At 41.7% G+C, this 27,873-nt stretch overlaps 1 protein-coding gene across 11 annotated transcripts in view; it reads left to right on the top strand.

Annotated features, from left to right (window-relative positions):
• DLG2 (discs large MAGUK scaffold protein 2) overlaps positions 1 to 27,873 on the top strand; it is a 1,447,004-nt gene that overhangs the window by 239,082 nt on the left and 1,180,049 nt on the right. Inside the window, exons 1-2 of one of the 11 annotated variants that reach the window (XM_074955936.1) lie at positions 6,859 to 6,930; positions 23,107 to 23,181. The exons of 9 other annotated variants lie outside the window; for them this stretch is intronic. In XM_074955936.1, the coding sequence (XP_074812037.1) occupies positions 6,874 to 6,930; positions 23,107 to 23,181 (132 nt within the window). In that variant the 5' untranslated portion in view covers positions 6,859 to 6,873. Of the gene's footprint in view, positions 1 to 6,858; positions 6,931 to 7,978; positions 8,024 to 23,106; positions 23,182 to 27,873 lie in introns of those variants that run through there. One more of the 11 variants, XM_074955989.1, reaches the window with a different exon arrangement.

The following is a 27,873-nucleotide window of genomic DNA, read 5'->3' as shown; positions in this document are numbered from 1 at the left end:
TGTGCTAACTCTGTGTCCATGGTCAGAAAATGTCATTCCCAGTATCAACATCGGGGGGTGTGAGGAGGGCAGCTCACACTGCAGCAGGTAACCCGGGGCGGGGGGGGGGTGCAGGGGAACCGCTCCCAGCTCACCTCCACCACCCTCGGCCTGAATACAAAGCCCCCGCCTGCTTCTCAGCCCTCCCAGACTTCCAGCTGAACAGCTGATTCGCAAGAAGCTGGAGGGGGCGCGGAGAAGCAGAGCGGGGTGGCGCATTCAGGGGCGGAAGCAGAGCGGAGGTGAGGTAAGCTGGGGCCGGGCGCGGGGCGGGGAGCTGCCAGTGGGTGCTCTGCACCCACTAAATTTTCCCCGTGGATGCTCCAGCCCCGGAGCACCAACGGAGTCTGTGCCTAAGGCACCACTTTTGATGTGATCAGTGGGGGGAGTGGCTGCTGCCCCCCAGCTACGCTTCCCCGCCCCTAGGAGCCAGAGGGACCTGCTGGATGCTTCCTGGGAGCTGCCCCAGGTAAGCACCGCCGGGACTCCCCACCTCGCCCCCTGGCAGGTCCCTCTGGCTCTTAGGGGTGGGGTGGGGTGGGCATCCACTATGGTGGCCCACGAGACCCTCCTGCCCTGTTCTGGGGGCAGTCAAGGGACAGGGGAAGGGGGTCGATGGGGCAGGGGTCCTGAGTGGGGGGCATCAAGGAACACAGGGAGTTGGATGGCGCAGGAGTCCTGGGGGGCGGGGGTGGCCAATGACCCCCTCATGGGGTGAGGAGGGAACTGGTTAAGATTTTGGCAGTTCATCACTGGTGATAGTGACATACGGCTATTTAGGGCCGGCTATGTATTTAAACATACATATAGTGCTTTTCACTTGCTGATTGATTGGATGTTAATTTCTCTAGTCAGAGTGGCTGAGAATTAAAATGAAATCTCGATAGCACTGTGTAACTTGAAAGCTGAGAGCCACTTTAGGAAGCATTACCCTTGTGCTTTTACTGCCGGGTGTGCCACCCACGTAACCTAGTGTTGCATATTTAACTGAAGCACTTCTGTTTCATTCTGAATAAGAGATTTGTGGGTGTTTGAGATAAAACAGTTATGTCATTGTATGAAAAATAATAGTTAAGTAAAACATTAAACAGGAGTTGTGAATTATAAAGGCATGGGGCTTTCTAAAGGCTTGATTATCCATGACCCTGGCAGGGCTATGGGGATAGCACAAAGAGCCTTCCTCATCCTGTGCGCCACACCAAAGGCTAGGGATGTACCTAACTCTCTCTCCATATAGGCCTGCAAAACTTGCTGGCTATGCAGGGAGAAGCAACCAAATGTCCGAATTCGGCCCTAACTATATAGTCCTCAAAAGTGTGCGCTGTCCATTAGGAAATGGATATTTAACTTGCTTCATGTGTAGGTGCTTGGGCTGTGTAAGTACTTGGGTAGATCAGTGCAAAATGGAAGCCCCAGTGGGCATTCCGAGTAACTGACTGTATGTGGGGATCTTCAGAGGGACTGGAAGGGAAGGAATCCTCCCCCATAGGTTGTGGAGCGGAAAAGGAGCCATGCTGCAGCTCCAGAGCTACAGTAAGCCTTGCAGATCCCGCCCCTCCATGCTGAGCTCCACAGTTCTGTACAATTGTGCTTACCTGTGAGCTGTGGTGTAATGAGCCCCACAGGCCCTGAAGGGGTTAATGTGGACCTGAAGTCAATTATGTCACCTGGACAGAGAGCAAGGCTTAATTGAACATGAAGCCCAGTTGGGCAGGAGCAGGCTGGTTATTCTGAAGGGAGGAAGTTTTGTAGCAGAAGCGGGCTGCAGGGAGAGAATCTGCATTCACTTTCTGGGGGGATAGAAGAGGTAGCAAGGAGTCTGAGGGAGCAGACTTGGACCAGGTACAAGGTCCGTGGCCTGGAAACTTAAGGTTAGGGTAGGTCTGGATTCTCCTACCGGCCACAGGGGAAGGTGGGGTGAAAATCCCTGAGGTAAGGGATGAAAGGACCACATCGTCCAGAGACAGACAAGACCTGCTATAAGGTCATTGGACTATAGTTTGGTTGGATTATCTGTTACCCCAGAAGAGGTGGATTAAAGACTGACCTGGCTGGAGGGCCAAGTTGCAGGAAGAGAGACTGCTGCAGCAATGGTGCGATCATTGTCAGGGGTCACCATATGGGGAGACAGCTGCTATGCCATACCTGGCCACAAGGAGGTGCTCCTGTGGTGAGTGAAACCCTTTAAAAGTGCACAGTGGAAAAAATTACCCTTGCAGTAAAACCACAGGAGACCTACTGTCTGGTGCTGAATTGCATTTGCATTGACCTTCACTTTTACTTTTTGACCCAAAGTCTCATGAGCTATTGATTTTAATATTTCCCTGTTTTACCTTTTTGTTCTGGATTTAGCCTTTCATTATAGAAACCATCAGGAAGGATAGCTGTAGGGGAGCTACTAAATTAGGAGTTCCCAAACATTTCCATAGTATGGACCATATCTGAACAGAGAGATGGTTTCATAGCCATCTCCCCTCCCATACATGATTGCTCAGACCCCCTTCCTCCCAGTGGGGATCCAATAATAAACCAATCATAACCCATATTAACCTAGTGCTAATTGAGTGCCCCTCCTGACCAGAAGAGTTGTCCCATTATGGCAACTACATCAATTTCTTCTGTTAAAAAGAAACATTGGGAAAGCAATTAAGCTATTTTTAGCTACTTTGAATGCAGATTAGCAACAGGAAACAAGGGGAAGGATCTACCACTATGCGACCAGCCAGCAATTTGCATGTCACTAGGAGGAGCTCCCCAGTCCACAATTTGAGATCCACCAAATTAAATAAATCCCTCTCTGGATTTGTAAAAATGATGTATTTACCTATGTATTCTATGTATATATGGTGCTTAGGGTGCTGGACAAGCACTTGGCAATTTGACAAATAAAATGTCAACACTATTATGGTACAGACTGACAGATGTCATGAAATACAAAAGACTTAAGACCAAGATTTTCAAGAATGGGTGCCTGATGTTAGGTTTCTGAATAAGTGGTCTGACTGTCAAATTGCTGAACTTCCAGTGCCCTTTGTTTACTTCTTGTTTTTCACTCAGATTTAACAATAATGCCTGTTTCAGTTTTGTTTGTAGTCAATTTAGCTTTGAAATTCTTAGCGCTGCCAGGTTTGGGTTTCAAAAATTCCAGAAAATGCTTAAAAACACTGTTTTAATAGAATATTAATAAAAACCATGGAAACCTTCCTCTTGGTTTTATGTTGTATTATATCTTGAGGTTTTTTTGGGTTTTTTGCAGGTTTCAGAGTAACAGCCGTGTTAGTCTGTATTCGCAAAAAGAAAAGGAGTACTTGTGGCACCTTAGAAACTAACCAATTTATTTGAGCATAAGCTTTCGTGAGCTACAGCATCCGATGAAGTGAGCTGTAGCTCACAAAAGCTTACGCTCAAATAAATTTGTTAGTCTCTAAGGTGCCACAAGTACTCCTTTTCTTTTTTTTACAAGATATTAGGGCTGTCAAGCGATTAAAAAAAATTAATCACAATTAATCGTGCTGTTAATAATAGAATACTATTTATTTAAATGTTTTTGGATGTTTTCTACATTTCCAACTATATTAATTTCAATTACAACATAGAACATGAAGTGTACATTGCTCACTTTATATTTTTTATTATAAATATTTGCACTGTAAAATACAAAAGAAATATTTTTCAATTCACCTAATACAAGTACTGTACTGCAATCTCTTTATCATGGAAGTTGAATTTAGAAATATAGAATTATGTACAAAAAAACCTGCATTCAAAAATAAAACAATGTAAAACTTTTGAGCCGACAAGTCCAATCAGTCCTCCTACTTGTTCAGCCAATCACTCAGACAAACAAGTTTGTTTACATTTACATTGCTGTCCGCTTCTTAATTATAATGTCACCTGAAAGTGAGAACAGGCGTTTGCATGGCACTGTTGTAGCTGGTGTCGCAAGATATTTACATGCAAAACCAAACCACCAAAAAAGAAAATCAACCTTCTGCTGGTGGCATCTGACCCAGATGATGAAAATGAACATGCATTGGTCCACAGTGCTTTGAGTCATTATCGAGCAGAACCCGTCATCGGCGTGGACGCATGTCCTCTGGAATAGTGGTTGAGACATGAAGGGAGATATGAATCTTTAGCACATCTGGACTAGCACCAGTAGGACTGAGTGGACTTGTAGACTCTAAAGTTTTACATTGTTTTGTTTTTGAGTGCAGTTATGTAACCAAAAAAACTACATTTGTAAGTTGCCCTTTCATGATGAAGAGATTGCACTGTTTATCATTTTTACAGTGCAAATATTTGTAATAATAATATAAAGTGAAATTAATAGGTAGCAGGTTTAAAACAAACAAAGTATTTTTCATGCAACACACTGTCAACCTCTGGAACTCCTTGCCAGGGGGTGTTGTGAAGGCCAATACTATAACAGGGTTCAAAAGGGAGCTAGAGAGATTCATAGAAGATAGGCCCATCAGTGGCTATTAGCCAGGATGGGCAGGAATGGTGTCCCTAGCCTCTGTTTGCCAGGAGCTGGGTTTGGGTGCCAGGGCATGGATCACTTGATGAGGACCTGTCTGCTCATTCCCTTTGAGGCACCTGGCATTGGCCACTGTCAGTGGACAGGATACTGGGCTTGATGGACCTTTGGTCTGACCCAGTTGGCTGTTCTTATGAACACTGTACACTTTGTATTCTGTGTTGTAATTGAAATCGATATATTTTTGAAAATGTAGAAAAACATCCAAAAATACTTAATAAATTTCATTTGGTATTCTATTGTTTAACAGTGCGATTAATTGTGATTATTATTTTTTTTTAGTTAATTGCATGAGTTAACTACCACAGGAACAACTAAAATAGTCTCTTCTCCCTAGGTGGCTGCCTTATAACTAAATTTTGTCAGGTGTTTCTATAGTGTAATTCAGTCATGATCATATTTATAGTTGACATGAAAATTGAAGAAGTGGAGAACTTACAGGAGGATAGGACCACATTGCAAAATGACCTACAGAAAATGGAGTAGTGGTGGGGGGGGGGAGAATTGGTACTAATGTTAAATCATACATTCAAAGAGAAGATATAAACAGCAAAGGTCTACCTTTGGAAGGACATAATGAAGCGGCTGAGTCCATCATGTTAAAGCAAATGTGCTTTCATCTTGTCTCTTTAGTATTGTCTGCCAATATTGCTTGTATGCTTAATGCATCTGAACAGGATAGTTGCTGGAGGGCCCTTTTGGAATAGGGATTGAGAGGTTGCATGGAAATGTGGTATGTGATTTACAGCCTGAAAAAAAAAAAATTGAGAACCACTGAATCAGTCAGCTTCCCTGCCTATGCAGCACTGGCTTTATCTAGTTTACTGTTCATTGATGTGGAACAAATGGTGACCTCATACATACAGACAAGATGGTAATCAGGGAGGATCAAGCTGGGACCTTCAGGCCCAAAAGCACTATTCCACTGTAAGCTAAAGGAGGAGGAAGGAGACATGAACACACACTAAGCTTGTGTACAAGTAAACTCCACACTTTAGCATGCACACAGCGGCCAATTTTACACATGGAGATGATGGTTTGTATGCAGGATTTGCACAAATTGGAGCGTAGATGAAATCTGTGAATCACTTTACTCATGTAAGTAGCCTCACTGAGTTCCATCGCTCCAATTTTCATGTAATATGTAAATAGGATCATGAGTCCAATGGGACTACTCACAGGAATAGAGTTGTTCACATGTGTGTTTGCAGATCGGGCCCTCAGATGTTTGGAAACATCCTGGTATCCAGTTTTTGAGTATGGAGTGAATTTTTACAGCCAAGTCATTAAGTAATTTTTTTAAATGGAAGCAATTCACACAATCTTACTGTAATAGATCAAATGCAACAGATAGGGGAGCACAAAGGAAATCAAATGAAAGTGGTGTAAATGTGGGTGTGAAATCCCACCCTGTTTTAGAGTTGGTTGGATTCCCATTTACCCTGCCCTGCCCAGATTACAAACAGGGCTTTGGTGAGACCATGCTAATGAGTTAGTTGGCCCTTCAGTGGTACATGGGCCAGGTGATGCAAGAAATGTTCACTGATTCTTTTAGCCAGTGTTTTTTAATAAAACTGTTTGTTGACTAATGGAATAAACCACAGTATGGACTACACATACAGGCTCCAATGTGTCACCTAAAAAAATCCAGTTTTCTGCACAAACAGTGCAGTTGTTTAGAAGAAGTTAGTGTCTTAAAAGCTCTGGAGAGTCTCCTTTTAAGATTTTATATTCTGTAAAACTTTAATAGTTTGGGGTTTTTTTTCTTTTGGTTGCTGTCTGATTCTGACCACATGTCTGATTCACTATGGATTTTTTTAAAACTTTGGTAGCAGTGACCTCATTTTGGCAAAATAATTGTGTGTCATTTCCTGAGCCTCTTGCTTCTTTAGCAATCCCAAGTATATTATGGTTATAACCTTGATAATTTATGGAAGAGAGATGACTCTTAAACGTTCTTTTTTTTTTTTTCTTGGAAAAGTTTTTTTTTTTTAATTGAAAACATACTTTAGCTGAGTGAGAATGAGAGATTCTCAGCATAGCACCCATGGGGAAAGTATACTGTCGGATAGGTTGAAAAGGTGAATTGTAATGTATGGGTGTCTAGACGTTTCCTCTTGTTGCTGTCAACAGTCCAGTTGGCTGTATTTTTTTTTCCAGTGAATAGGAGGCATTGATTTTTCCTCTCTCTTCAGCCAGAGCTTTCATTTTACGTATCTTTCCCCTTCTCTCCCTCTCTCTCTCTGTAAGAGAGGGAAGACTTTAAGAGCCGACAGAGAGCTTTCTCACTCAGCATGATTCATGTCAGACACCTCAAAGGCAAGCTCTACACCAGCATCTCTGCAAGAAAGGTAGGGGCTTTGTGGCTATCCCGTTTTCTATGGGGGATTGCAGGACTATTAGCAACTCATAGAGGACATGTAATGGGCAGATTAAGCCTCTGATGCTGACAAGGATCCACGGAAAGTTTGGGAAAGAATTTGAGGAGTTTTTAAACTGTCTTTTGGGGGTGTTCTTTTAATCAAAAACTTTGACGTTTTCTTCATAACTTAAAAAAAAGTCCCTCTAGTTTTAAGTAATGTATAAAGAGGTTTATTTTTCTGTGTGCAGTGAACTATAATTGCACCCCAGGGCATTGCATGTCTGTGTAAATAGGCAGTTAACTTTTATACTAACCTGAAATTTTTTTATGTTCTGAAAGTTCCCATCATCCAGCTGTTACATTCACTTCCTGAATCAGAATCCGCCCTAGTAACTCTGAGTGATTGTAGATGTGACACATGAACCAGCGTGTACACCTTAGTGTTTCAATCATGCACTTCAAGTGTACATAGGAATAAGGCTTTTAATAAAAACCTTTACAACCAAAAGCAGTTGTTCTGGCAGAGAAGTGACAGCACTTTGATAGATGGGCCCAGTAGTTGTGTATGTTGTGCTTATTCAGAGTTAGCGGGAAAGAAGAGGAGAGAGAGAGAGAGAGAGAGAGAAAGAGACTTGGCAAAGGAAATCTTATGGGTATACTGGAACAGCAGATCAGAACTGTGAAATCAGAGCCAGAGCTGAAATGTGATGCTTTTGCTCTTTTGTGCTTGTTGTGGTTCTCATATTCCCAGTTAGAATCCTGCTTACTATTTAACAGAATATTTTGATCACAGATTGAACAATGCAGCAATCAAGCTTAATAAGCCACCTGGAAGTTTTCCTTGAGATGATTTCTAGTGGATTTTCAGATCCCTGTGAGAATCATGACTGCCTTTAGCATTGTGGAGGAGGACTTGAGTTTCTTATGAGGGCCCCTATTGGAAAAGCAGGCTGTGCAGATACAAGTCTCTGGTTCTGTTCATGCTGTTTCAAAAGCCTTTCCTCAACCTTGCTGATTTATGATTTATATACACTCCTGTGGAGATTTGCAGAATGGATTGTCTGTGCATTGTCACAACGAAGGTAGGACTGAAACATTACTGTTTTGGGTGCATATCTTTCTGCTGCTATTCTGTTCCTGTAATTAAACAGAGTGGGTATGTAGTGTCTCAGGTTGCAAGATAGAATAACTAAGCCTTGCTTCAATGGGCATTTATTCTCCTTATCTGAGGGTTACGTTGTTTGTTTCTATACCTAAATGATGTGGTGGTGGTGGTTTTTCACCTGTAAAAGGAAAATGATTTGATATTTTACCTTAGACTTTGCTTGTGTCTATTAATATCTGTCGTATTGGAGCAGTTTCAAAATAGATGTTAAAATGCATATATAGTCTCAACATATCATGCCAGCTTATTCTTTAAATGTGGGAACAGGCAATCATGTTCGGTTTTTTTTTTTAAATCTGAGCATTGTATTATATGTCCTAACATTTTAGAGAAGCCAATCAGATATAGTTTAGATAGCAGCAACATTTCTGATTGGAGAATAGTAAGTTTCTGTAGCGTGTATGGCTTTCTTGAGCAAAACATAGCTTTGATTTGTATCTCTAGGCCTTAATCAACATGCATTGGTCTGAATTCTGCTGTGTTACCAGTGTCAGAGCCAACCTTAGCATTTTTGAATTGGCCTTCTAAACAATCCCATCCACCCCCCAAATACGTATTTAAGTGACTCCTCGCATCATTGCTCCTCTGTGTGTCACTGGCCTAAGGATTTGAGGGGAGGGGGGCGCTAAGTAAAAGGATTTTTGTGGGACCTCCCCAGACTTAGTGGACTAATTTTATATAAAATGATGGGAGACATTTGTAGGTCACTGTTGGCGTTTTGTGGCAGAAGAGGCGGAACTGAAATGCTTGTAATTGGGTTCACGCTTGGTCCCAACATTTGTAAAGGAGAGTTGTCTGAATAAGCTGGGGTTCTTGGAATCCCCTATCTGACACATGGCTTAAGGTGAATTCTGGTGAATTTCAGTGTTTGCAAAGTGTTTTACAGAGTGCTTTTGCTGTGCAAGATGACTAGAACATTTGGAGTATTGTGTAAATAATACTTGTTTGTATCACGGTAACACCTAAAAGTCCGAGTCATAGGTCAGGGCCCCATCATGGTAGGTGCTGTAAAAACAATAGACCAAAGAAGTGGCCTTTGATCTGAAGAGCATATAGTCTAAGAGAGACAGCAGGTGGATGCAGCAAAGAGACGTGGAAGCACAAGGTAACAGTGACATAATACTGGCCAGCATGATGAACAATTGTCTTAATACACCAGCAGTCTAGCAATAACAATATGTCTAAGAACAGCAGTTCATTAATGACCATCACAGTCACCCTTGTGCAGTAGGTAAGTGGTGTTCTCCATCTCTTGCAGATGGGGGAAACTAAGACAGAAAGATAAAAATGACTTTGAGTTAGGCCACAGAGGTAGCTGGGATTAGAAAGCAGGAGTCCTTTGTCTTCAGACCATGCCCTGTCTCACGCTATCTGCTCCTCCTTGTGGCCAAAGGTCACACATTCAGCTCAGCTAATGAGAGAGTTTAGCTGCATTTAGCAAATGAGATGGTGCTGGTGCCACCTCTCATGTGGTTAACAGGAGCCTGGGTAGGGCTGTCCTACAGTCACATAATTGAGGGACCTGTAGTTACTGATTTCATGGAACTCAAAGGCCAGCACTGTGTCAGGGGTCTCAGAATAACTCCAGGTCTTTATAAAATATTCAGTGTCACACTTTCAGCCCTAACGTTCAGTTTACATTTTTGAGGCTGCCTTTGCAAGGAAAATGGTTAGGTGCTTCTTTAAGAGCTTGAATTAGCCCTGACATTTCTAGGTCTCCAGGTGGGGACTTGCAGCTGTAGGCTTTGACAGCCCCTAAGGTTGCTACTGACACATGTAATTAACTTTGCCGACTGCAGTGGAGCTAGTCTGCATTCTGTGTAACTGAGAGCGGAATCTGGCCTTCCTTTTATTAACAACAACAAGCTGCCTCTGACATAATTGCTCTACGAACTGATGATGAATATGTGAACTGAGTCAACCCGGCATTCCATGGGGCCCTGTGGAGAGTAACATAGGTGGGGTCACAACCATTTCACTCCCTCAGTTATAAGCAGGTCCTCCACTTCCACATATCCATGATACCGTTCCTCCCATCAGATCTGCCTCCCGTACCTCTTACCTCACCGACTATACTGGTAGATACATGAACTAGCAAGTCAAGCGCGCAAGGTGAAGTGAGCAGGGGAAGGCAAATAGGATATTCAATCTCTGCAGTAAGTCACTAGTGGTAGAGTTGGATGGAACCATAGAGAACAACTGGGTGTCAGTCCAAAGTGTGTGTCTGCACCCTTTAGAATTCTGCATTACCCTATAAAAGTGGGCAGTGAGTGACTCCTGCAGAAATTAAAAGCTTCAAAGTATTAAAGTTGTAATAACTTGGAATGCATATTTTATAGATGTTTCTTCTCTGTTTTTTCTACACAGTATTCAAATAGCTATGTCGATGGTTTTATCCTATACTGGCCCAAATTCTGGTAATGTTTACATCAGTGTGTATCTGGAATAACTCCACTGAAGTCAGTAACTCCAGGATTCATGAGAGCAGAATTTGGCTCAGTGCATTTGATATTTGTTAAAATTGTTGCATATTCATTACATCCACAAAACTTGCATTTATGTCTCAAAATGGTCATTTTTAGCCTAAAATCAGGTAATTACACATATTTAGGCATTAACCTGATTTGTGCATGTAACAGTCATGGCCACCTTCGGAGATAGTAAATATTTAGGTTTTTTTTCCTCAAGTTTTGTAAATAACACAAAGGGAACATAAATTTACTTAAAGTGCAGACAGTGAGTGCTATTAAAAAGTCAACACACGGTAGTTAAATTTACTGTGGTATTTGCAGCATTTCCAGCTTATAAAAAATAATGTACATAGAGTAGTCAAATCAATAGTGGTGCAATAAATATGCTTTTTAAATTGGTGTGTAATATACTTGAAGATATTATTTAGACCCCTATAAATGCAACAACCCAATGGATCTGACTTGTTAAAGACTTGCCGCTAATCTTGATTTCTATTTAAACCGGTTTTTTTCCAGCAAAAACTTAACTTCCCCCAAACAATAAGTTGAATGTTCTCAATACTACGAAATGTGCCTGCCTGATTTTATTTTGTTGAGGTCTCCATGTACTTACTGAACACATGAGCCAGACAAATGCTGAATTGGGGCTTTTTATGGGCTTATTGTTTGTTTTTAATTGATCGTGTCCTTAATGTAGCTCCTTTTTTGCTGATACATAAGCCACATGGATTTGTCGATAGGATTCAGTAAAAATAACAGGATAGGGCTGGAGTTCAGGTTTTCAAGCCCACCTAGCCCCCTACTCTTGAGAGCCCAAGCCACAATGTCCACACTGCTATTTTTAGTGTACTAGCTCAAGTTCCGCTAGTATATGCCAGTCTACCTGAGCTGGGAGGCTTGCTCCCAGCTGCAGTGTAGACATACCCTTGGGGGTTCCATGGAGCTGTTCCACCCCAGCGGGAGCATCAAGAAGGTTCAGAGAGCACAGGAACTCTGCAACCTCTTAGGAAAATGCAGCATGCACTCCTCTCCACTTCCTACCAGCTTTGTGTCCAGGCATTCTGCCTTTGGGGGACAGTTCGTGCACTAGCAGCTGCATTGGTGTCTGCTCAATGCACTGAGGGCAAAAAGGCAGGAAGGTTCCACCTTTTGCCCTCTCCCTCTTGTGAGCCAGACAAGGGGCTGCGGACAGGACAGGACAGTTTGTAGAATATAGCTTGGCTTTTTCTCAGCTAAGAAAGTAAAATTTGGTTTGAATATAGTGAATGTTCTGTTAATACTACTCCTGCAGTGAGGTCTAACTGTCAACTTCAACTGGAATACTGTGTTAATCCTGGAATGCAGAACACGTGGGCTGCACATTCATGTAAATACATGTTTACCTCAGAAATGGGATTCACCTGTCATGGCAGAGCAGTTAAATCACTGAGGGGTTAGTTAACATCCTTGATGTTAGGGGGAAAATGACCCTGCGTCTTTGGTGATCTATGTGCAGTGAGCGTGAAGGTCTCAGTCCATTTCCTAATGGACAGATGTGCACATCACAAAAACTGCTATCACACAACTTTGACGGTCCCAGGAGTGAGCCTAAGGGTCGAATCAGTCCTGGATATTTCCTGAACAGGGCTATGTGGAGAATCTTGTATTGCTCCAGTCCAGTTCTGTAAATTAACAAGACTCCTTTCTCTAAGGCTGTCAGTCTAGCACCTTTTACAAGGGCTTAATTCATTCAAATGTTTACAAGGAAGAAGTGGAGGAAAGAACTGTATCTCTTAATGTTGCCAGGCAGCAGGGGCATGTGCTTATTTACTGAGATAATCAGTACCAAATGGTTATCACATGAAATCCAGCTTTGCAGAATCTGACTGGCCAAGAACTATCTTTCTCTCCTTTATTGTATTAGCTCCTGGTGATCTGGTAATATATTTATATTCTAACAGGCAGCACCAGTAAATATAATTAGGGCAAAACTCTGCCTTGCCTTGAGCAGGTGGTGTCAGAGTTCCAAGAGAGGAAGGCAGTGAGGGTGCCTCTTCCACACTCAACATACTGACACAGGAACCAGGCAGAATGATGAGGTGCTGCTCTCTTGAGTACCATCCCGAGGGTTGGCTTGTGGGTTGGATGCTTCATGACTTCACAGGGGCATAGCCCATCATTTTGGAGATCTGATCAGGCCTTTCCCACCCCCAATGCTCATACTAGCAATCTCCAGTAGGTGTTGGAGTGAGCAAATACAGTTCCTTTCTGAAGCAGAAATGAGGAGCACTACAAAGCACACTGTTCCCAGGCACTTCATTCGTCAGCAACAGCTCTCCTTTCTCAACTAGCGCCGCTCGGAGAGGGACAGCCAGAGTTTAGAACTCAACTTTCTATCGACATCATTGTAAGGGTGAGCAATAGATTCTGTGCCTGGGCTAGTACATTTTCAAGTTGCCAGCATGCATCAATCATACTATTACTATATGTTGTTTCTATTATGCCATACTTGGCAATGTACAGGCATGTAAAGCTGGATTCTTTAACCACTGTCAGTTTGCTGGGGATTTCCCTGATGCAGGAGAATCCTTGAGTGCCATAAAGGCAGCACAGTTGGATCCCATTTCTGGCCTACCCAGCAGAGGAGGTGTTCTGGGAGCATGAGAGGGAACATGATGGGGCCATGGTTGGTGTGCATCATGCTCTGGCCATCGTCTGACATCAGAGTGGCCACAGGAGACCATTTCAGCTGGCATAACATACGGCAACCTCTTAGGCTGCTCTAAATTGTAACAGGGGCTGGATGGGCTCCTGACTGCCATCAGGAGAGAAGAGAGGTGAGCTAGAGACACCTCTCACCCTCTCTTTGAGTCATCTGTCAGAGCTGAATATCTGGCCCATAAAATACAGGCCAGATTCTGATCATACATCAGTGAATGATTACTGAAAAGAGCCAGCCCTACAGTTATTAACATGTATAGTTACTCCATTCAAGGAAAAGGAGTACCTGTGGCACCTTAGAGACTTTGCGATGAAGTGAGCTGTAGCTCACGAAAGCTTATGCTGAAATAAATTTGTTAGTCTCTAAGGTGCCACAAGTACTCCTGTTCTTTTTGCGGATACAGACTAACACGGCTGCTACTCTGAGTCCATTCAAGAGAATGGGTCTGATTTTTCTCTTCCTTACACTGGTGTAAATCTGGAGTAAGTCCAAGAGAGTTTAACCCATTCTCTTCAATGAGACTTTCTGAAGTGCCACCTACATGCCTATGAGTATTGTTTTCTTAATTTTGCATTTGATCCTGCAATGACAAGAGAAGGTAAAAAATCACATAGAATAATTAATATATACATGTGAGTAATCCCCTTGGGTCTCATAAAAATAAAGTTGATGTAAACAGCATAACCTTTTAGAACTCAATCTAGCTATGATCGCTTACATGAGCTGAGGATCTGGCTCATTATTCATAATTTATAAATAGCCCTAAATTTAGGTGGGTATCAAACAAATAATAACGATAGTTCTACTTATTCATGGGGAGACTTCATAACAGTGTTAACTTCCTCTGTCCAATGTTTATTGGCTCCTCTTTGCAGGAGTTCAGGTGAACATTCTGTTGGATTGCACATGAATGTGCATCCTCTACTTTCACAAGTTTAAGTTTCTGGGATAAACAAATGTACATTCTCAGTTATAAACCAGAACATGGTCTGCTGAGGGTTTTTGTGCCAAAACTTCAAGTCTGTGAAAAAACCTCAAACAAAGCAAATTTCATAGTTTTTGTTCAGTTTCTCAAATATTCAAATTTAGATAAAATTCAATGCTTTTTCTAAAGCCATTATTAGGTCCTGATGAGCATTTCAAACTGGGGTGTTTTCCTGCCAGATCTTAAAAAATTTAATAGTGCTGAATCCATGCAATTTACATGTAATTTACTAAATTCTAAACTGAAGTGGTATTGGAGGGCAGCTTTAACTACTATTGGGTGACTGTTGGCTACTCTGTGCAATCTTAGAAAAAGAGGAAAACCCTTCTCATTGATTACCATTTATCTGAGCTAGAGAATATATTCATAGATGTGAGACAAATGGAGTGTATAATTGAGTATTTATTTCAAATCTTTATTTACCAGTGTTAAGTTTTGGTAGAATTATACCAGTTGTTGTTAGTCTTTAGCGCTTGAATTCTGAACATTACAGATGTAAACTGATGAAGCACATGTTGTGTTTTCTAGAAAAACTTTTTCTTTTGGGAACTTCAAGAAAATTATACAGAGCAAACCAATGTGCATTGTATATGTCTTGTAAATATATCTTGTCAAAAGCTCAACTTTTTATCTTTTTTATTCTTTAGAAATATGGTAATTGTCTTTTCCCCCCTCGTAGTTAGTTATAAATTTCAGGAAGAATTAAGTCTGTTAAATCTCCATTTTTTTTCTTGGTCTCTGTGGTAGCAGAAAGAATAGAAGTGAGTTACTTTGATCTGCATTTCTGAGTGGCATTTTGTTTCTTTCAAGCACTGACCTTGTTTAGTGTAACTGAAATTTTGAATAGCTATCATTAGTTTATAATTTGCTGATCTCAGAGAGACGTCTTTACGAGACCAATTTTAACTATGGAAGAGAAAGGTGATTTGTTTTATAAATCTATCAACAGCTCCTTGAACCAAGGAAGAAAATATTCAATTAACTGCGCAGGTGGTTGCGGTTAGGGTTTAATACTACCCAACACTGGAAAGCTGCATGTATAAACTCAAGGTAGAAAGTGATGAGCAGGACAGGGAATGCCGGGGAACCTGCTCCTGAATTAATGAGTGCTGCTAGGTGATTGCCAAGTTATCTGTGCCTCGTAGGTGTCCAGTTGCGCATAATCCGAGGCGCATTACTGGATGCAGTTGATAGGATGATAGCTCCTTGCCGCAAGTGATGCTGTGTTCTGCTGTGGATTTCAAGCAGCCAAGGTTGGTTAAGTTGTTCACCATCCTGTAAAGCCCTTTTGGAGTATGTTTTGGGTGGTCAGTACAGAAATGAAGAAGAATGTCTTGGCTGCCAACACAGCCTCAGCTTAGGCTTGAAAAAATTGTTTGTATTTTAATTTGTTTGCCTCTGACATGCAAGTTTCCTTCCATCTCTCTCCATCTGGCACAAGGTTTCTGAGAACCATGGTCAAGGAGAAGGAAGTGGGTATTTATGGGTGAGTCATTATGTCAATCGTTCTGGCAAGTGTGTGGTCATAACTTGCCAGGTCTGAGACTCTTCATTTTGTCAGTAGGCTATTTTGGAACTATCCTCTTTCTTCGCCAAGAAGATCAGTATCTAGGAAGACTTCTTGTCATGATGTGTGAAATTGGACACCATGCACTAGCCTAAAACCATACCATTAGACCTGAATTCAATCTGTCCATGTTTCAGGAAGCCCTGTCCCTCCTGATAGAAACATGACCCACCACTTGCAAAGAATAGTCTTGTCCTTTGATGAGCAGCTGTGGCCCCTTGTGACTGAGATTTCCTTTTTCAAATCAGACATTGGGATTCTACCTCCCACCTTAAAGCATGCTACAATCCAGCCAGCCCTGAATAAACCTTCTGTAGATACAACAGACCTGTGCAACTACTGTCTGGTGTCAAACCTTCTCTTTGTTTCTCAGTTACTTTGCTTAGAATCAAAGACTTGTCTCAAAACACATCTGTCCACAGTCACTATTCTAGGGCCTTCCCAATTGCCTTTCATGACAGGATTTGGTACTGGGCGTGGGGGCAGATGGACAATCTCTTGCTGTCCTGGCATAAGGGGTAGAAGTCAATACTTTTATTCTTGGACCCTTCCACAGCATTAGATATGGCTGATCACAGCATCCTGGTATTATGCCTGAGGAAGGTGAAAAGGGAAACCCACTAAAATGGTGTCAATCCTTCCACACAGTCCCACACAGTGTGTATTAGTATGCAAATAGATCTCTGCCATCAGAATACTCAGCTGTGGGATTCCATAGGTTCTAATCACTCCATTGTCCCACTAGGAGAAACAGTGAGACTTCATGGGCTCAGGTGCCATTCATATGCCAGTGCTTTAACTTTAACTGTCATTCACCACCAGTGCTAACACCACTAAAACCTAGGTATTCCAGCATCTGGCTAAGACCAGTGTATGGATGAGAAGTTTGTTAAAGCTAAATACAATGAACATGGAATTAATGCATGATGTTGCCGAAGAGCACACTGCCATGATTACATTTTAAACAATTAACAAAATCATCCAAAGCACAGGGCTTGGTAGTGATGGGGGACTTCAACTACCCAGAAATCTGTTGGGGAAATAACACAGCAGGGCACAGATTATCTAATAAGTTCTTGGAATGTATTAGGGACAACCTTTTATTTCAGAAGGTGGAGAAAGCTACTGGGGGGAGGCTGTTCTAGATTTGATTTTGATAAATAGGGAGGAACTCGTTGAGAATTTGAAAGTGGAAGGCAACTTGGGTGAAAGTGATCATGAAATGGTAGAGTTCATGATTCTAAGGAATGGTAGGAGGGAGAACAGCACAATAAAGACAATGGATTTCAAGAAGACATTTAGGGAACTCAGGGAGTTGGTAGGTAAAATCCCATGGTAAGCAAGTCTAAGGGGGAAGACAGTTGGCAGTTTTTCAGAGACATTATTAAGGGCACAAGAGCAAACTATCCCACTGCGTAGGAAAGATAGGAAGTATGGCAATAGACCACCCTGGCTTAACCAGGAGCTCTTCAATGATCTAAAACTCAAAAAAGAGTCCTACAAAAAGTGGAAACTCGGTCAAATTACAAAGGATGAATATAAACAAATAACACAAGTATGTAGATACAAAATTAGAAAAGCCAAGGCACAAAACAAGATCAAACTAGCTAGGGACATAAAAGGAAACAAGAAAACATTCTACAAATACATTAGAACTAAGAGGAAGACCAAGGACAGAGTAGGGCTGTTACCCAATGAGGAGGGAAAGACAATAACAGAAAATGTGGAAATGGCAGAGGTGCTTAATGACTTCTTTGTTTCGGTTTTCACCAAAAAGGTTGGTGGTGACTGGATGTCTAACATAGTGAATGCCAGTGAAAATGAGGTAGGATCAGAGTCTAAAATAGGGAAAGAACAAGTCCAAAATTACTTCAAATCACCAGGGCCTGATGAAATGCATTCTAGAATACTCAAGGAGCAAACTGAGGAGATATCTGAGCCATTAGCAATTGTGTTTAAAAAGTCGTGGAAGTGGGAGACATTCCAGAAGACTGGAAAAGGGCAAATATAGTGCCCATATATCAAAAGAGAAATAAGGATAACCCAGGGAATTACAGACCAGTCAGCTTAACTTCTGTACCTGGAAAGATAATGGAGCAAATAATTAAGCAATCAATTTGCAAACACCTAAAAGATAACAAGGTGATAAGTAACAGTCAGCATGGATTTGTCAAGAACATATCGTGTCAAACCAACCTGATCGCTTTCTTTGACAGGGTAACAAGCCTTGTGGATGGGGGGAAGCAGTAGATGTGGTATATCTTGACTTTAGTAAGGCTTTGATACTGTCTCGCATGACCTTCTCATAAACAAACTAGGGAAATACAACCTAGATGGAGCTACTATAAGGTGGGTCCATAACTGGTTGGAAAATCCTTCCCAGAGATTTGTTATACGTGGTTCACAGTCATGCTGGAAGGGCATAATGAGTGGGGTCCCGCAGGAATCGGTTCTGGGTCTGGTTTTGTTCAATATCTTCATCAGTGATTTAGATATTTGTATAGAGAATACACTTATAAAGTTTGTGGATGATACCAACCTGAGAGAGGTTGCAAGTGCTTCAGAGGGTAAGATTAAAATTCAAAATGATCTGGACAAACTGGAGAAATGGTCTGAAGTAAATTGGATGAAATTCAATAAGGACAAATGCAAAGTACTCTACTTAGGAAGGAACAATCAGTTGCACATACAACATGGGAAAAGACTGCCTAGGAAAGAGTACTGTGGAAAGGGATCCAGGGATCATAGTGGATCACATGCTAAATATGAGTCAACAGTGTAATGCTGTTGCAAAAAAAGCAAACCTAATTCTGGGATGTATTAGCAGGAGTATTGTAAGCAAGACACGAGAAGTAATTCTTCCACTCTACTCCGCGTTGATTAGGCCTCAACTGGAGTATTGTGTCCAGTTCTGGGTTCTACATTTCAGGAAGGATGTGGACAAATTGGAGAAGTCCAGAGAAGAGCAACAAAAATGATTCAAGGTCTAGAAAACATGACCTATGAAGGAAGATGGAAAAAAAAGTGTTGGTTTAGTCTGGAGAAGAGAAGCCTGAGAGGGGACATGATAACAGTTTGCAAGTATGTAAAAGGTGGTTACAATGAGGAGAAAGAGAGTGTTTTCTTTAACCTCTGAGGATAGGACAAGAAGCAATGGGCTTTAATTTCAGCAAGGGTGGTTTAGGTTGGACATTAGGAAAAACTTTCTAACTGTCAGGGTGGTTAAGCACTGGAATAAATTGCCTAGGGAGTTTGTGGAATCTCCATCACTGGGGATTTTTAAGAGCAGGTTGGACAAACACCTGTCAGGGATGGTCTAGATAATACTTAGTCCTGCCTTGCATGCAGGGGACTGCACTAGATGACCTCTTGAGGTCCCTTCCAGTTCCATGATTCTATGATTATGTGGACTCCTCTAGTTGATGATCTCTGCCCATGAATTGTCAAGGCAGTCTACAGTTCAGGGCTCCTAATAGACTCCATATTGATTTGGGACTTGTATGCATCAGTACCTTCAGGAAAGGCATTCTACTGCCTCCAACTGGCTAGGAATTTAGTGGTCCATTCTTGTTGACCACAGCCTGGCCTTGATCATGCATGGTGTTCATTGCTTTCCGACTAGATTATTCCAATGCAGTCTGCCTAAGCTTGAACGTATCAGCCTAAAAAAAACTGCAACTGGTGCAAAATGCAGCAGTGAGAGCAGATAACTCCTTATATGCTCCACTGGCTCCTTGTACAACATTAAGACAAGCTTAAGATGCCATTCCATATTTGTAAGGCTCTAAATAGATGGTCACCTAAAGGACTCTTCCTCTCCTGGAACCACAGCCACCCTTAAAGACTGTCTATCTCAAGGATGAAGCTCATGTGTGCAGTAGACAGGACTTCCTTCCTTGGGGGCTGGCCAAAGATTATGAACTTCACTCCTGCACAAACTAAGGAGAAACAAACCTTGCCACTTTCTAGTCCAAATAGAAAGCTCACTAATTTGAACTTGCTTTCCCACATAGCAACATACAGCATATGATTTTAATCTATATTAAAATTAATAATAAATATAGAAACGAAACCATACACACTTTTGCTCCCTTGGGCTAGATGAAATAGAGAGCATTTAGCATGGTGGGTTTTCATCACCTTTATGTTTACCTTTGGAAAGTGGACTGAGTTCACCTGATCCTGAAGTCCGTATGTTAGCAAAACTCCCATTGGCTTCTGTGAAAGTGCAAGTAATATGTGCTGTGGTTAAGATTGCAGAAAAATTTCCATTATTTCCCCATGCTTGCTGATGCAAACCACTGTCTGAAACATTTGCCTTTGGGGCTGAAATTTTTCTTAGTAGGGCTCTGCCCAACAGGTATTTAAGTCCTGAGCTTCTAAAAACAAGGTTTTATAATAGAAGCTGTTTTCCAACTTAACACCATGCAGCTGTTTTAGTTAAGAGTGTATAAAATAAAATACACTATTGTAAAGCATTCTGGTGTTTTTTTTCTTTTTTAAATGAAGGTACAAAAAAATAGAAGTTTGAAAGTTACATTTGGCATGGACGTAGTTCTCACTGGAGAGAAACTTATGGTCTTGAGCCCTGATCCTACAAAGGGATCTGACTCTGCAGTCCCATGGCAAAGAGTTGCTTGTATGGATGTCTCCCTTTGCAGTATTAGAAACTTCAGCTGGAAAAAATGGGTCTGATTTTTTCAAAGATACGAGTATCTGAAAGTTGTGTGCTGAGCAAGTTGTCATTATTGTTCCTGCATTTGCCTCTGTAGGGACCAAAGAATCAAGACCTACAACTTTTTAAAAGAAAAAACCTCCACAAAGCTTGACAATATCTCTAATCAATCAGATACATAAAACTCTAGTTTTGGTTTTATTTGATTAGGTTACATAATGTGCTACCACATTCACACCTCTACTTTTAGGAGATAAAAACACATCTATAGAATATTACTGCTATAATACTGGTGACTTTTCAGAGCTTTTGTTTAATGGTAAATAGCCTCTTGCTGGCAATTTGTCCCTCTTTTTAATGTGCCTTGGAGGTATATGTATGAAAATACAGAAACCGGTAATCACCAGGTTTGAGATTTGGGGAATACATATCTGAAACTGAGACTTGTACTTTGCTGGAAAAGTATTTATCATTGTACCACTTTTATTATTTGTAGGTAAAGAACACAGTACAGTTTCTAATTTAGCACAATTAGTTAATGTGCTCACATCTGGCTCAAAGCTGAAAACCACGTGAAGTCTAAATCACTTACTGCCCACAGAGATTGTGTTCTCCTGTGTTCTCAGTGTGAAAAAAAATTATGGTAGTTGCTTGCAGTATACCTGGCTTAAGTTGTAAATGAAAGGAAATTTCAGCCTGCATTGTATCTGAACTTCTGTGCTTCTGGAACACACATAATTATAGGAGTCCTCCAATTTAAACAGAGAAGAAATAGTTTGATTCCTATATGAAAGCAAAGAATAGAGGTGGGAGATCCCAAAATTATTCTGAACATTTCTTCAGGGACTCTGTCCCAAGCTACAGTGTGATTAGTTTTAATTGGCTTGCCAGGGTGTAGAACCTTAGGTAAAACGTAACTGGATCCGCACAAATGCAAGAGAAATTACAGGGAGAGCTGTCCAGTGACCTAGTGGTAGTGGATTGGACTGCCGTGTGGGAAAACAGAGTTTAAAGTACAGTAACTTCTCACTTAAAGTCGTCCCGGTTAAAGTTTTTTTGTTGTTATGTTGCTGATCAATTAGAGAACATGCTCGTTTAAAGTTGTGCAGTGCTCCCTTATAACGTCGTTTGGCAGCCGCCTGCTTTGTTCACTGCTTGCAGGAAGAGCAGCCCGCTGCAGCTAGCTAGTGGGGGCTTGGAACCAGGGTGGATCAGCAGCCCCCTATCAGCTCCCGGCTCCCCTAAGTTCCCTGTGCAGCAGCCACCCAGCAGGTTATCAATTGCTGGCAGTTCAGCTGTCCCTCCCCTAACTGCCATGTGCTGCTCCTGCCTTCTGCCTTGGAGCCCTCCCCCCTGCTCTTGCACCCCACTTACCCCATCTCCATTGAGCAGGGGAGACGCATGACAGGGCTCAGGACGGAGGGAGCTTCCTGGCAGCAGCTGCGGTCTCAGCTTGCTGATTAACTTAACAAGGCAGTGTACTTAAAGGGGAAATGCACATCTCTCTCTCTCACACACACACATACACACACACACACGATGTGTGTCTCTGTTTCTGTCTGCCATGCTGTCTCCCCTCCCTCCATTCATGCTGCCTTGTAGAGTGTGAGGCTACATTAACAACAATGAGTTAACCCTTGAGGGCTCAGCCAATTGCTAGTTCATCATTTTAGCAATATTACATCCCCTGGGAAATAGCCCACCCTCTGACTTCACCACTTCAACCAAGATTCACAATCATCATCGCTGTGTACAGTATTAAATTGTTTAAAACTTATACTCTGTGTGTGTGTGCGTGTGTATAAAATAGTCTTTTGTCTGGCCAAAAAAAAATTTCCCTGGAACCTAACCTCCCCCCGCCCCATTGGATTCGCTTAACATCGTTTCGCTTAAAGTCGCATTTTTCAGGAACATAACTACAACATTAAGTGAGGAGTTACTGTAACTCCTTGTTCTTTTGTTCCTGCAGTCAGGTTTTAGGGAATTGTGGGAGTGACTTATCATATCAACTCTGTGAGAGGGTTGCTTTGTTCTTTTTACAGGGCATTGCCCCCCAGCCAATTTGGATAGGAAGCCATGCTTTCTGCTGAGCTGCAAAACAAGCCATTAGAGAAACTGGTATAGAGACACTTCTGCTGGAAAATAAAGTTGGGGATGGTTCAGGCTGGAGTTATCATTGGTAGAAAGAATATGGATTTACATGGGGAGACATGCAGCCTGTCGTGAAGATGAGAGTTAAAAGCCAAACCCTAACTACTGTCTAAGCCCTGTGTCCTTGTTCTTTGATGGGTTCCAGAGCATAGGGAAGCCAAATGACTGTTGTTCGGGGTTCAGAGTGGATGAAGCTTGTGTCCCCATTCAAAACTGTGAAATACACAGCAAAACTAATGGGTAAAATGTCAGTGCCCTTTTAATAATGGGACCTACAAGCCTAATTTCTCTCACATGGCCCTGGCAAATCACTCTGAAAGGTCTCATATGTACTAGCAAATGCTAGGAAATGCAAATATGAGATCGATGCTCAATTTTAATGGAGCTCCTTGTGCGTAGGTTTGAAGCACATATTGTATTGTGTATAATGCCGTTTTCACTTATTTGCAGCAGAGCCATGGCAGATGCCCTTCCCACAAATGCTCAGTTGAAGCACCTGCCTGGATACCCATTCAACATTCTACTGTAAGTTTGAGACTTTTGATACAAAGATTTGAGAGACTGAAGGGTAAGTCTCTGTGCTTGGAGCAGCGCCAGTGGTGTAAAACTCAGTGTTCAGTGAACTGCAGAAATAAATACATTTGTAAGGCCGGAATGAACTGCTTTTGAAGTTAGATTGCTGAAATAATGGTGTGGTAAGGATTACTTATAATTCTTTTGATGTGTAGAACCATTAAAACTTTAATTTACTGCATGGACAAGATGGAAGCAAAATGGATACCTCTTACAAACATTCTATGGGTGACACTCCTGCTCTGAGGCAGGAAGGGTTATTCATTATGTTGCCACTGCTGTTCTCTCTGCATGGTCATACTTGGTGTGCTGACAGGCATTGCATTAGCTCCACGTGGTCTAGAGGCATGGCTAATGGAGAATTAATTTATGCTCGGCTCATGGTCTTCTAGAAATTGATACGTTAGCCAGCAGGCCCACCCCAGACTTGGTGCTTATGCTGGGCATGGGAGAAGGTTTGCGCAGCTCTGGAGAAGAAAGAGACTGAAGTGATTATTGCCCTCCAGCCCCTCTGTGGAGGAAATGATTCTCCCAGAGCTTATATGGGCCCCATCACCATAATACCTGTGCGCCTCTCAATCTTTAACGTATTTATCCTCTCAACTCCCCTGTGAGGTAGGGAAGTGGTATATCCTCATTTTACAGATGGAGAAGCTAAGTGACTTGTGTCAGGTCACACAGGAATTCTGTGGCACAGATGGGACTGGAATGCAAGTCTCCCAATTCTAGCTTAGTTCCGTAACCACCTTGTCTCGTTTTCAGGAGAAGCCTCCTTTGCCCTCTGTAGAATTTGAGGTGGCGCAAAGCATGAGGGTTTTTCCCTATTTCTCCTCCAGATGGCCTCACCCTCCTTTCTGTGTAGAGAATGAAAAGTGAGGTTGGCCTGGGTGAGAGAGAGTGAGACCAACCCAACACCTCACAGCTACTATGCTGATTTATACCCACTAAGGATCTGGCCTTATTAATGTCTCATTAATACTGCTGTAAATTATCTACATGATATTCCCAACCAGCTCCTTCTCTAAAGCTTTGGAAAACAAATTGGCTTTGCAAAGGGTCTGGAAGATTAACAGATCTAACACTCTGGCAGACCAATGGAATGAAGCAAATTTTAGAGTTGAGGAGCCTTCATGGAGAAGCGCTGCTGATTGTTCTTCTCTTTTCATATGGAGGGAGCACCAGCTTGAGCGCCACAAGTGTGGCAGTGTGACCAAGGGAGAGAGATGATTACTGTTTTAGGCATTTGATATCAAAACTTGACGACTTGAGAACCAGTTGGATTTATTTTCCACTGGTGGCAGTGACTGGCTCTTTGGCTGTTGGTTTGCTGTTTCCTTAAACAGCAATATTTGTATGACCATCTGGGTATTTGTTAGGTTATTTGCATTTTGATCCATCATAATGTAAAGTTTACTTTTATTTTATTGAAGTTTGCCTGTTTATCCCCTTCTTGCCTTTTGTTAAGCCAGAGGTATGTGTGAATAGCTTCTGTAGACCTACTATCTTGCAAAGATCTCATGTCTGCCTATTGTCAGGAAAACTTAAACTGAGGGCCTGAATTCATTGCCTTTGTTTTAAATGTCTGCAGCTTAAGGTCTCTATGGCTCCAAGACCTAGTATTTGTTGACCATTTTGGGATAGAACTACCATTATGATATAGTTTAACAACTCTCATTTCACCTGGGTAATATCTATATTATTTTTGGATATATAGTCCAAAGCATAGTTAATAAAATTATGGTGACCTAGTTAGATGCTGCTTCAGGTGTGCTTTAGGCTGGTTACGAAGGTTGTACTTGAGTGCAGTGAAATTAGCTAAGTACTACCATACATAAAACTTGTGTACAGTAAATCACAAGAAGTTCTTTCTCTTGTATAAGTATTTTGTGTCTCCATTCATTTATCTTGCCTATCAGATCTGTATGTCTTATGAACGTCAGGCTGTTTGAAGTTTCTGATAATTTTTTGTATTAATTAAACTAAATTAAATTTTATTTTTATTGGGAATCAAATGTAAACAACAGTTTAGAAAAACAAAAACAGGGGAAGCTTAACATGCTGTTAACTGGCCAGCGTTTTCTGTCCACAGGTTTGAGAGGTGCCAGTCACCACATTGCCCGTAATAGAGAATAGTGTTTTTGAAATGGCATCATTTGGAAAGAAAGCTGTTTAGAGAAAAGAATACAAAAGTGCAAGTGGTTCAACAAACTCTGTTAACTACTGTGTAGACTTGGAAGGGACAGATCAGAAAAGGAGAATAAGCATTAGAATTGTTGATTGTGACCTTATACAAGAGATTATCCAAGTAGATGCTGCTGTGTTGTTGGGTCTCAGATGCGCATACCTTAGGGAAGAAGAAAAAATAATGAAGGAATAGAGAAGGGGGGATAGAGAGGGTGCCTATTTCTCATTTTTGTTAACCACATTAGTCACAATGGCATGTATTCTGTTTTGTGTTTTGTTTTTTGTTTTTCTCAGCAGTTTTTATAAAAAAAATGGAGTCTTTCGGGAGCTGCTTCCCAATGTACTGTATCTTAGTCGGTCTGGCAGCATTGCTGTTACGTAATAGCCTGCCGCCTTTGCAGCACACAATTTCACATCCTTTTTGAATTCGCTGATAATTCTTGCAGTTAAGACTTTTGATTCTGTTTGGCAGCTCACCATCTGCAGAGAAGGGGGCGTAGCTGAACACTGGCTTTCTGTGACTTCATGATGTCCTTAATAGATTCATTTTAAAGCTGAGAATCTTAATCATGGGAATTACCTAAGGGTGGCTGTGGCTGCACTCTCACTGTCACTTCTTCCAAAGGATTTGCAGTGTTTGATTGTAAAATACTCCAAAAGGAGCTCACTGTAGAAATGGAAAGTAATCCTTAGCATCATTGGGCTTATCTTCTAGCTATGTTCAGATGCAAGAATACCAAAGAATCACATACTGTTGGGCACTCTGTGTTGCAAAGTTATTTGGGAATATCTCTCCCTCCCTGCAATGTCAACAGCTCCTCTTGAATTTGCCTTTCCCCATCCTGAAGCTTTAGGAGAATCCCTTTGCTTTTTCCTGCCATGGAGTCCAGAGTGCTCCTTGGCTTTCTCCTCTCATAGCAAAATTCCCTCTCTATGGTCCCCTGCTATTAGGAAGTAGCAAGACAGAGGGGGAAGGGCACGTGGGCACAAAAAGCAGTGGGACTGATGCATGCCCTTGCATTCTATGAAGTGCTGCACTGTGGGATCTCCATCTCTGCTATGACACTGGACGGAGGAGAAGAAGGGCTGGTATATGGCTCATGATTGAGAGAAGGGGAATATAACTGATCAAAAGACTTTGCATAGGAGGAGTAGCAGCAGCCACAGGCACTACAATAGCCCATAGGCTGCAGTAGAGCTGCAGACTTTCAACAGAGGTGCTCTTCCTCTTTTGAATTCAGTGGGAGCTGGGGATTTTCAGCATCTTTGAAAACCTGCCCTAAACCGCTCTGCCTCTGTTTCCCCATGTGTGTAACACAAGGATAATAATGCTCACTCACCTTTGTAAAGCACTCTGAGATCTCTGTAGGAGCTCTGAATATTATTATTATTGGGATAGGTAAACCCTTTGGGGACACTGGGGCTTCAAATTTGTCTCTCTTCAGTTCATCTGTAGGAGCTATAATTTGTAATGAAGTGGCAAATCCAGAGGAACACCCATTTTCAGAAATATTAGCTTGCATTGGATAAGGAGTCTGTGTTGGTAAAGACAAACATTTCTGGCTGACAGCTAATCCCGATGTTTGTGTTCAGATTTATCTCACTGGCAACAGTTTTAAAGAAGTATATACTACTAGAGACCGTGTCACAGATGTTTCAAGTGCCTGTCTTCTGTGAAAAGTATTTTCAAAATAGCATGTGGTCCGGCGGAGCTGAAATGTACATACTCTGGTTTCTCTAAAGCTGTAAGTCTAGTGCAATCATTTCTGAAATTAATCTTTCTCTTTAAACACAAATTAAATAAATGGCTCTGTTTAGAAGTACCTTCCCTCTCTTGGAGTTTCTTGCTTTGTGCAGACACACACTCTCTAAAATAAAATAAATAGCTCTTCACACCATAAAGTGAGTTCTGAAGGGTGTCTCCTCTCTCTCTCTCTCTCTCTCTCTCTCTCTCGCCTTTTTCTGAATAAAACATTGTTGGCTAATAGATTCCATAGGCAATCCAGGTGGCAAGGAATGTTCCTTGTGGCTAATAAGTGCTTCTGAAAACTAAGCCATTAAAATAATCCCCCCCCCCCGCCCCCGGTATCTTTCTTCTCTGGGATATTGTTAATGGTGACTTTTTTTTTAAATACTCAACCCCAGCTTTGTTTCTAAAGGTTGTTTTAATTTAATGTCATTTTTTTGCTGGGTCACTGTATTCCTCCAGCTCTTCATCATCCAAAGCTTCCTTTCCCCTTGTTACATTTATGACATGCATATTTCATTGCTCAGGCAGGAAAGACCATCATTCTAATACAATCAGAGATTCTTCTCTTCCTCCCTACCCTATGATGCCCCATGGGAAAAAAATGTCTGGGGGATGTTTTCCCCAATTTTCTAGAAAATGGCTTGTTAATTATTAATTTAACCGACATGTTTAAGACCCTGATCCTTCTCCAATTACAGCTGATATAACCA

Source organism: Natator depressus, chromosome 1 (assembly GCF_965152275.1).
Source record: "Natator depressus isolate rNatDep1 chromosome 1, rNatDep2.hap1, whole genome shotgun sequence".
NCBI classification, from domain to species: Eukaryota; Metazoa; Chordata; order Testudines; family Cheloniidae; genus Natator; species Natator depressus.
The sequence above is the reverse complement of the archived record's forward strand: the minus strand, read 5'-3'. Positions and strand labels throughout refer to the sequence as shown.